General features: G+C 43.1%; 1 protein-coding gene and 1 long non-coding RNA gene across 2 annotated transcripts in view; one reads left to right on the top strand and one right to left on the bottom strand.

The window, feature by feature from the left end:
* Col12a1 (collagen type XII alpha 1 chain) overlaps positions 1-1,877 on the top strand; it is a 106,928-nt gene extending 105,051 nt beyond the window's left edge. The window contains exon 65 of the mRNA XM_010617912.2: positions 963-1,877. Within this exon, the coding sequence (XP_010616214.2) occupies positions 963-1,102 (140 nt within the window). The 3' untranslated portion in view covers positions 1,103-1,877. The remainder of the gene's footprint in view (positions 1-962) is intronic.
* Positions 1,878-4,278: 2,401 nt separating this feature from the next.
* Positions 4,279-9,881, bottom strand: part of LOC104857748 — a 7,638-nt gene continuing 2,035 nt past the window's right edge. The window contains exons 2-3 of the long non-coding RNA XR_778943.1: positions 8,139-8,404; positions 4,279-7,070 (exon numbers count right to left, since the gene is read on the bottom strand). This is a non-coding gene — a long non-coding RNA (uncharacterized LOC104857748). The remainder of the gene's footprint in view (positions 7,071-8,138; positions 8,405-9,881) is intronic.

The following is a 9,881-nucleotide window of genomic DNA, read 5'->3' as shown; positions in this document are numbered from 1 at the left end:
ACACACACACACATATATATATATATATATATATTTTTTAAAAAGTTCAAACACAAAGCCATGAAGAGCCTCTTGTGAAAGAGGTGCATAATAAAACTACTAACCAGCGGAGACAGTGCCATTTTAAGAAAAGCAATTAACCTGGTTACAGAGAGGTGTCTTATGTAAATAATAAACTAATGTGGCTCGTACACGGTTTGTGTGTGATCCTGTCCACTAAAATCACCTAACAGCTTCACCCTTCGCTTCTGCCGGCCGCGAACTCCACGGAGTCCCCGACCTCAGAGGCGCCGCCTCCTGCCTTGCTTGTGAGCAGTGCGCATGCGCTGTGGCTGATTCAGGGCTTGCCACTTGCAGCGTTGTTTTTTTGTACGTGTACTCTCATCTGGGTTTTGTAACTGCAACTCTCGAACAAAAGTTTAAACCTCCCTTCCCCCCTTTTTGCTGTAGTCCCTGGTGTCCTTCACCCACAGGCTGTGACTCGGTGGGTGATGCGGGCCACAGGAAATGTCGTGTACTGTATGTTACCTGGTGACAGTCGCTTCCCGCCTCCAGAGTTCAGTTCCCAGACTCCAATAAAGCTCCTCCCCTCCTCCTCTTCCCTCTCCCCCTCCCCCTCCTCCTCCTCCCCCCCCTCCTCCTTTGTCCAAGTTCTTTGCCTGGAGGTGATGTGTGCAAACCCTGCCTAGGGTCTCTGCCTTTGCAGGTCTTTGGCCCAGTCTCCAACCCTTCCCAGGTACTTGTGCAATGATTGTTTTTACTGCTGGATCTCTGAAGGTTTTTAAAAAAGTGCCATTTCTTTATTTGATCACCGAATTCTCTCTGCAAAGGGACCTGACCGGAGCGCGGTCACCTGTCTGTGGTGCTGGGTTGAGCCGGGTGCCCTCCTCGGGGTGAGGGGCTGGGGCTGGGCCCTGTCCCCACCATGCCATCCTGCCGTAACCGTGCTGTTGGTCGCACAGAGCCGTTCGTGCCGGAGGGCTACCTGCCTGAGAGCCAGCCCTTCGTCCTGCCGGTGGAGCCCGAGCGGACTGCGGACTACGAGGAGGACTACGGCGCTGATGAGCCCACGGAGCCGCGTCGGGGCCCCGGGCGGGCCTGAGCGTAGCAGGGAGGTCGGGGGTCGCGTTCGGGGTAGAGAGAGCAGTGTGCCACTTTTCTGGGACGTTTCACCGGTGTTGCTTCACCCACGGGTACGTTTCTGACTGCAGAGAGCGTCGCATCTGCGGGACCCCAGCTCGCTGTGCAGCCCGCAGACATCCCTGCCTCAGCCTCCACTCGCTTGCCGAATGCCTGCTCACTAAAGCTGCTCAGAGAGAAGGTGCCCTTCGGGGCAGCTTCAGCGAAACGCTTGGGTTAAACAGTAGGTCCTGGAAACCAGCGCTGCTGTGCACTTCCAGAGAGAAGATTATCCTTCCCAGCATTTGTCTGCAACTAGTTACACCATGGTTCAAGTTAATTCCCTCCTAAAATCACACGGGAGAGAAGCAGCACCCCATGCAACTTCGGATCTTTCCCTTCTCTGTTCTGTGTGTAGGGCCTAGACCCCGCTCATGCATCCCCCGCACAAGCACAGACCTTAAGCCATGTAGCTGAAGTTATTGTATCAACCGGGTACAGTTCCACCTCCCCTTAAATCTCCTTGTTCTAGACACACTAACATTTATGCCGAACTGCAGAGTGTTCTGCAGAGATGAAATTGCATGTTTGTGTTGTATATTTAGTATGAACTTTCCTCCCCCAGAACATAATGTTTCTTAGTTATCAAAAGCAGTTGGAAAATGTTTGCAAGACTATGAACATAGAATTGCTGCTTTTATATTTTAACTGCAGATTGTGAATTTCACTGCCTTATATTATTTATTTCTGAAACAAAAGAGGCATTTTTCAATAAAACTACTGAAAATCTGACATGGTATGTTTTTTTTTTTTTCTTTGAAGGGCCTTTTGGACTGCTTAGGCGGTTGTTACAACAAACAAATTCATATCCTTGGATACGGTTACAAATCTTTCTAATACTATTAAATTATGCTAAATAACTTTAGATTTTTAATGATATGATGAAGTCATTGAAAGAGAGTGGAGAGAGCCTTAAAAAGCCCAGCAGATTCCAAAAGTTTTATTAGGCACATAGAGGATGTGTGGGCTGGGAAAACAACTAGGTATCCTAGGAGACCCCAAACAACTAAACAATTTCTAAGAACCCACAGGATTTTGTATGCATCGAACTATTTTCCTATACTATCCTCTGCCCAATAGCAAGTTTCATTGCAAAAAGGAAAATTCCTTAGGGGAAAATTTTACATTTAGCAGTACCTTCCTTTTAGCACTATTAAATGTAATAAGATTCTAAACATCAACTAAAACAATGTAAATGTTGGTTTGAAAGACTCAACATCAATGGGAGAGAGAGAGAGAGAGAGAGAGAGAGAGAGAGAGAGAGAGAGAGCGGGCAGGTGAGGCTGGCAGACATTTTCCACAGAACTAAATATCTGAACTAAATAGTCCCTGGGGGCCAAGACAGAAAAGCACAGATGATACATAAATGTATCATGGGTAGGAGGCCTCTGTCAGATAGCTAACCTGTCTCAACCCTTGAACTTCAAAGCTAGAAGACACCCGAGACCGCCAATGTTGTCCCATCCTAAGTGTGGCTTAGAGTGGGGAGGAAAAGAAGACTCAGATCAGGACTGAGATGGAGTCTTAGGGTTCTTAACCCCGCAATGTAAAATTTATCCACAGATGGTCCCTCTTAGTTATATTTTCTGAATTAAATATTAAAATTATCTGTGTAATCCCTGAGTGAACATATGCTAACTAAACTACCGGGAGAAGAGGCCAGATAGCCTGGCTTTAAAGACTAAATGTAAAACTCACAGAAATCAGATATGCAGGTGCTAGTTAATTTAGCTCAATGTTCTCTGAGGGGAGTACAGTACAACTTGGAACACTCTCCCTAGCTCTTTTAACTTGCAAGCATTATAAGAAATTTACTATGTATAACTTATATTTGAAAGGAAGGCTTTTACTTTTAAGAAAACAACCTGAAATTCCTGGGAGAGGAGGCTAGAGCTTCTAATGAGGTTTATAGGGGGAAAGGTTTCAAGAGTTACAAATAACATTTGCATAGATCCCAATTCCTGAGTACATTTACAGAATATTTTGTACAGTAAAATTAATGATTTAGGCTGGGTGTGGTGGCACACACCTATAATCCCAGAACTCTGGAGGCTGAGGCAGGAGGCTTGCCACAAGTTTGAGGCCAGCCTGGGCTATGTAGTGAGTTCAGAGCCAGCCCGAACTACAAAGTGAGACCCTACCTCAAAACAAAAAATAAAAAAAACAAAAAACCAAGAATAAAATTAATGACTTGGTAAGTGTAACAAGGGGTTGGCATTCATTTTTGGGTCTAGGAGGAATTTTGCTGCCTATACAATTTCTCAAACTTACATTCTGTACAAATAAGATCAATATAATTTTTTCTAAATATTTACTATTCATTATATTCAATACTTTATATCTGACATGTCAGATTTGCCCTCATTTGGCTTTAGACGTAACTCTCCATAACAAAAGGGGTTTTTATTAGACTAAGTGCCTTACAAAGATCAGCCAGTGAGAATCTTCGTACGTGTTTTATTTTTAAAAGGTAGCCTTTTAGAAACAAAGTAATATTGATCCCTAACTTCCTTTATGGTTTATATGTGAGTCTATCCAAACTATTATTTGTTAAGCTCCAGATCAGGCTGCTGAAGGCTACTGGAAGAAAATCCCCTGCACCTGACTTTGGGGAATGACTTCCAGTCCTGTCACCAACCCTGATACCATGCTCAGTTCCACATCAGTACCTAACTGCAGATCCCTCCCCAAAGTCCCACAGACATTAAATGTAACACAGTTTAGCTACTGCAGAAAGCAACGAAATAATGGTGGCTATAGGAAGTAGAAATTTATTTAGTTCTCATGTTTGAGAAGGCAAGGGCCCAGGATCTTTCTGACTTGCTGTACCTCTTTTTATGGTTTTCATGGCCAAGTAAGCTCATGGTCCATGATAGTGAAAAATCACTATATTTATTATATCCATCTTCCAGAAGGAAAAAGAAATTTATGAAGAAAGCATCCTACTTTTTGTATATACTTTCTGGAAGTTGCAAACAATTTATGTCACATATCATTAGCCAGAACTTAGCTATTTGGCTACATCGACCTATAAAGGGAAGTGAGAAATATTATCTTTATTTTAGCTGGTCATTGTCCAGTTAAAATCAGCTACCCCGTTACCATGGATGAAGGAAAGTGCCAACTGGGAATCAGCTCAAGTCTCTAGTTTTTGATACATTGTCCAAATGTGGTTGTATCTCCCCATAACTTTGATTTCCTCCATTTTCACTGCCATCTGTCAAGTTACTCAGGATGGAAATCTGAGAGTTATTGTAAACTATCTCTTCTTTCACTCCTCACATCCAATCAGTCACGAGGTCCTATATATATAGCTGATCAATCTTGTTATGGCTATTCAGTGTCACACCCTGGGGATTTTTCGTTATGATTAGATAAGTCTTCCAGATGATCTCCCTTCCTGTGTCCTTGACTTCCCTCAGGAAAGTCTTTGTACAGTCCTAAAGTCTTTTAAGTAAAACACAAGCCAGGTCAACTACGTCCCCTGCACAACATCCTGTGGTGAACACATTTCTCCATCACTCTTGACTTTGCCAATCGCCTGTGTCTCGATTCTCACAAGCCATTCCTGAACCTTCTGAAATTCCCATTGTTAACAAACAGCCCCAAATCCTCATATCCAGAGCAAACCTCAGCATCGTGGCACAGCCTGCGAAAGCCTCACGGAGGAAGTGGGTGTGTGAGAGTGTATGCTCCTCACTTTTGGGCAGTGTTTGCACAGCAGCAGTCCTTCCTTCTCTGACAAAAAGCCTTTCTCGCTGGCAGCTGCTACCCAGCTCTCTATTTCTCAGGCCCATTTACCTTGTTCCTGCCATCAGCACACCCATCCCTTCAGTGCAATATTTAGTGTGCGGTTCTCAGTGCTTTTCTGCACCCCAGTGCCTGTCATCTTCTGGGGAGACTTCAGCATCCAGGTTAGGAGAATAAATACAACTTCTCAGTTGACTAACTTTCTTATCTTCACGCACGTTTTCTTGTACTCAGCCTTGATGACTCCATGAATTTAATGTGAATTCATTATGCCACTATGAAGTCAGTGATGCAGCCCGTCCACGCTTCCTGGGCTTCCGGCTCTTCTGCTTAAGGGGTCCACTGCAAGTGTTCTGTGGCTTCATCGAGGTGCCATATACAGAGAACCTGCTGTGTTCTTCCCATCCATCAGCCTCTCCTTGTCTTTACTTCTTCTTCGTCTGCCTTAGGTTCCATGTTGTCGTAGCATAGTGTTTATTGGACAGCCTTAACTCCAAGGGCATATAATACTTGTTTTGCTTTTCTGTAACTTTCATCTTTGCTTGTGCTCTGTGAATATTCCATTTCTATTTCTTATCATATAGAAGAATGATCTCATTTGGGGAGGATCATTTTGAGCAGGAACATGATAATTCGGTTCAACCCAGTTTACTCCATGTGACAACTTTATCCTCAATTCCAACTTAGCTTTCCTTTTCCTTTCATCTTAGAGCCAGACCCTATAGTTGAGGATGTGGAACACAAGAGTGGCCCATCAACTTTTTCACTTCAGCTTTTCCAGGGTTCCAGTAGGGGAAGAGGACCAAGCAAAGGGAAGCCAACAGTGTCTTCACGTAGCCTGTATACTAGATCCTCTCGGGTGTCAGTGCTTACAAAAGGCAGGCCCCTGATGCCGCTCCTCTCTCGGGTGCCTCTGTATGTTTCTCAGAGGCTTGCAGGCGCCCTGCCCACTGTCCATTTATTTCCACATTGACATCTCTCAACGTCCACTCAGATTAGCTTTCTTGGAATACATCACAACTACTTGTTGCTGAGGACATCATCCCCTTTGAAGTCCTCTTAGGAGAGGGTCCAGAAGATGACCCAAGTCTGGCTGCCTTCCAAGTATCTAATGATCGTTTGTTGAGAGGCCTTATGAACTCACATACCAGCGAGATTTGGCTCTTCCTATTTTTTAATACCACGATACAAGCGAGATTTGGCTCTTCCTATTTTTTAATACCACGATACCTCTCTTATCTTTTCAGCTGACTTTTCTGACTGCAGCACACTTTCTGCCCTGTCTTGTCCTGACTCCATGCTCACAGGTGCGGCTTTTGTTTTTTTATTCCTGGAGACTCTCTAGCTTCACCTGGTCAAGCTTTACCATCCTTTAACTTGTTACAGTAACATTGCTTCTTATTAGATGCTGTTTTGTTGCTTGCAAAGTTCAGGATCCCTGCATTGCATATCGATACTACTTCCTCTCCTTTGACCTCTTTTTCTAGCAAGTTTGTACTCCATGTCTGTCTTTCCTGCTAGGTGGCAAGTTTCTTTGAGGGCAGGTACCTCCTACTACACCTAGTACCCACCACAGTGCTGGCATTCGGGTGGAATGAGTAATTTCAGATGAAACAAACTCTTTCCCCTGATAAAGTAGGTTCAGTTCAAAACACATCAAAACACTGTGTAAAGGTTGAGTCATTCAAGTGTCACTGGACTTTTTCAGCTCTACTTTGCTGCAGAGCAGAAGAGTGGGCACTGGGGGTGTTTCACTCTGAGTGTGAGCCTTGCACACAGGGAGGCTCCATTATTCCCTGCTTTGGGTTTCTGTACACTCGTGCGTGCCTCTTTTAATGTCATTATCCTACATTTGTGAATGGAAGGGAATGCGAATGAAGAAGAGTTGTTGGTGGGGGATTGGCCAGGGTACAGGAAAAATTTCACCTTCTGCTCTTATGGCAGAGTCCTGGGAAATAACATACGGGGGCTTCTCCAAACCGTCACTGAGTTGTTAATGAAAGAAGCTTGAGGTATTCCAGAAATGCCACAGAGAAGAAAGGATGTTTTCTCTTCCTTCATAAAAACAGTTCACTTGCTGAGCCACACTGAAGGCAACACCTGGCAGGATGGTTAGACAATGAGCGTGTTAAAAGTTGGCTCTGTTGAGAGAGTTACCGGTGGAAACTTTTGTTAGTCACTGGGCATTTGATTGTGGTTAAAGTTATCCCCAACAAGAGAAAGCCAAGTATGTCAAATGGGAAATATCTTTAACAAGAACGTTTCTTAAGATTTCCAAGTTAAAGCAGATGTAAGGTATTTATCAGTTTAAATTTCTGCTGTTTAGCATCCTCAAGGCAAATGCCACTGAAATATGTTGCTTAACGTCAATTTGTTTGAATGGAGCCCAAATAACAAAGACGGTTTCCACACTTACGTCTCCTATATATTCCCTTTAACTCTAGATTTTCTTATAAAAGTTATCTTGCTTATTTTTAAATGTTCACTTCTTAGCTTCTCAATTTATGTTCAAAACAGAATGCAGCATGTAACCACTACAAAAGCATATTAAGCTTACAACATGAAAGTTTAAACTTTTAATTCAGTTATAAGATTTTTTAAGCTTGTTTTTAAAGACAGAAAAAAACCAAAATTGTAACCTGCTGTGTTATTTTCTGCCTGACATATAAACGCCATCATTATGTGTTCTTTTAAGTATTATTATTTCTATTGAGCAGAGGAGATAAGAATTTCAAGAAAATTAAACAGGCAATTCTCACAGTGGGGAAGGAGAGGAAACTTCTAATCCACCTCTTTCTACTGCTCCTAGCTGCCTTCCCTGCTGCCCATAGCGATGTGGATAGAATTTGCTGTGGGACTCTTGGGTACAAACTGGCTTCCAACCTTCCTATGAATGTTTTCTGTGAACTTAAGAAGTGTCTTAGTCTGTCTTATTTCTAAGTCCTGAGAGCTTGAATTCCATATTTAACTCTAGAGTGTGTGCCGATTAATGCCAGTGTTTGCAATAGTGCTTATTACATTAAAAAGTAAAATAAAGGCCGGGCATTTAGCTCAGTGGTTCTGCTGCCTGCCTCGCAAGCACAAGGACCCAAGTTTGATCCCCAGTACTTAAATAAATAAATAAATAAATAAAGAATAAAAAGTAAAATAGAAGTTAAGCTCCATACAAATCTGGTATGAAGACACAGAAGGTCCTCTGTAATAGTTACCCCAAGCCATGAAAACGTCACTGTAGTTCAATGTCCAGCTGAAGTCTTTATTCTTTTTGTTTGTTTGTTTGTTTTCATTCTATTATTTCGAGTTTTGTCTTTTACAATTTTAGCAGCCTTGTCTTCTTTGCTTACTGGTAGAGTGAGAGACGTTAACTGCGTGACCGCGTGCGACACCTGCTCACGACGCACCTGCCGTCTTCTTTCCTCTCTCCGGCACCCTAGTGACTCCGGCCTTAGGGCTCCAGCTGGATTCCTTGGTATTCCTTGGGGGTCACGGGGAAGGGCTGTGTCAGGTTTTGGTAAGGAGTTTACACGAAGGACCTTTAACGCTCTTTGCCTTGACTTTAACAAACGGAAAGTGTGGAGGAGGAGGATGGTAGGGACGTTTAAACCAAGAAAATTCTTGGAATAGCTTTTTTTGTTTGTTTTTTTGGGATAGCTTTTAACACTTGTCAAAATCTGTTGATGAGGATAGCTTCACAATTTTTAGAGTCATTAGAATTATATCTTTAAAAAGTAACTTTGTGTTCTTAGGTTGTGGAGCCAAAGGTAATATTTTAAGAATAAAATGTGAAAGGAGCAGCCCATCTGGGGATTGATGGGAGAATAGTGAAAAAAGGGCCAAGCTTTGAGCCAGAGAACCAGGGTGTGAGGCTAGGATTCCCCACTTCCTAATTGCTTTGATAGGACAACTCAGTTTCTCCAGGCTTTACTGTCCTAATCTGTAAAATGGGAGTAAAGCTACCCTTGCAATGTTGTATTAGAGATATCACATTCATAAGCACTTAGATATAGTAATTAATTTTTAGTTCAGTAGAGGTTCTTTTTTTTTTCTCCCCCAGACAGGGTCTTGCTGTATATATAATTCAGGCTGATGTTGAACTATGCAGCCAAGGTTGGCCTTGAACTCTTGGTATTCCTCCTGCCTCAGCCTCCTGAGTACTAGTATTATAGGTATGCTCCAGCCTGAGATTCTTAAATGTGGGGATTTTTGAAAGAGCACGGAAGCCTCTCCCCCAAATTAAAACTAGACCTGTAATATGATTCAGTGATCCCACGACTAGGTGTATATCCACAGGAAATGAAATCAGTCTGTTGAAGAGACCTTTACACGCTCATGTTTAACCTAGCATTACTTCCAATAGCCAAGATACAGAATCAGGTGTCCATCATCTGATAAATGGGTAAAGAAGATGCGGTACTTATACACAATTTACACAGTTTAGCCTTTTAGCTAAAATAATATGGAAAAAATAACTCCCAACCTGTTAGATAGCGGATATACGGCACTTTTGTCTCCCAAATATTGGAAGAATGAATTTTGAGAACTATGGAAGTGTAGGAAAGATTTACCAAGGGGAAGCTCCTGAGAGACAAGAGGGGTCCCAAAAGTAAATGGCCACTGAGGGTGTACGCCTCTTTGTCGGGGTACAAAGTGGGGCAAACTACAATCCACCTGTAGGGTGATAGGGGTGTATCGTGCTTAGCGGATGTGGAGCAACAGGGAGAAGGGTCGTGTGGCAAGTGTACGCGGAGGAACACAGGCACCGTTGGGGAGCGGTGGGTGCAGGTGCTGGTCACCCACCTATACATCTGGGCTCATCTGGGCTTACCGGGTAGAATGGTGCTGGGCCGGGGATTTAGCTCAGTGGTTCTGCCATCTGCCTCGTAAGCACAAGGTCCCGAGTTCATTCCCCAATACAAAAAAAAAAAAAAAAAAAAAAAGGCGCAATACAGCAT

The sequence above is a fragment of the Fukomys damarensis genome, unplaced genomic scaffold (genome assembly GCF_012274545.1).
Source record: "Fukomys damarensis isolate Sample0158 unplaced genomic scaffold, DMR_v1.0_HiC HiC_scaffold_27, whole genome shotgun sequence".
NCBI lineage: Eukaryota > Metazoa > Chordata > Mammalia > Rodentia > Bathyergidae > Fukomys > Fukomys damarensis.
The sequence above is the reverse complement of the archived record's forward strand: the minus strand, read 5'-3'. Positions and strand labels throughout refer to the sequence as shown.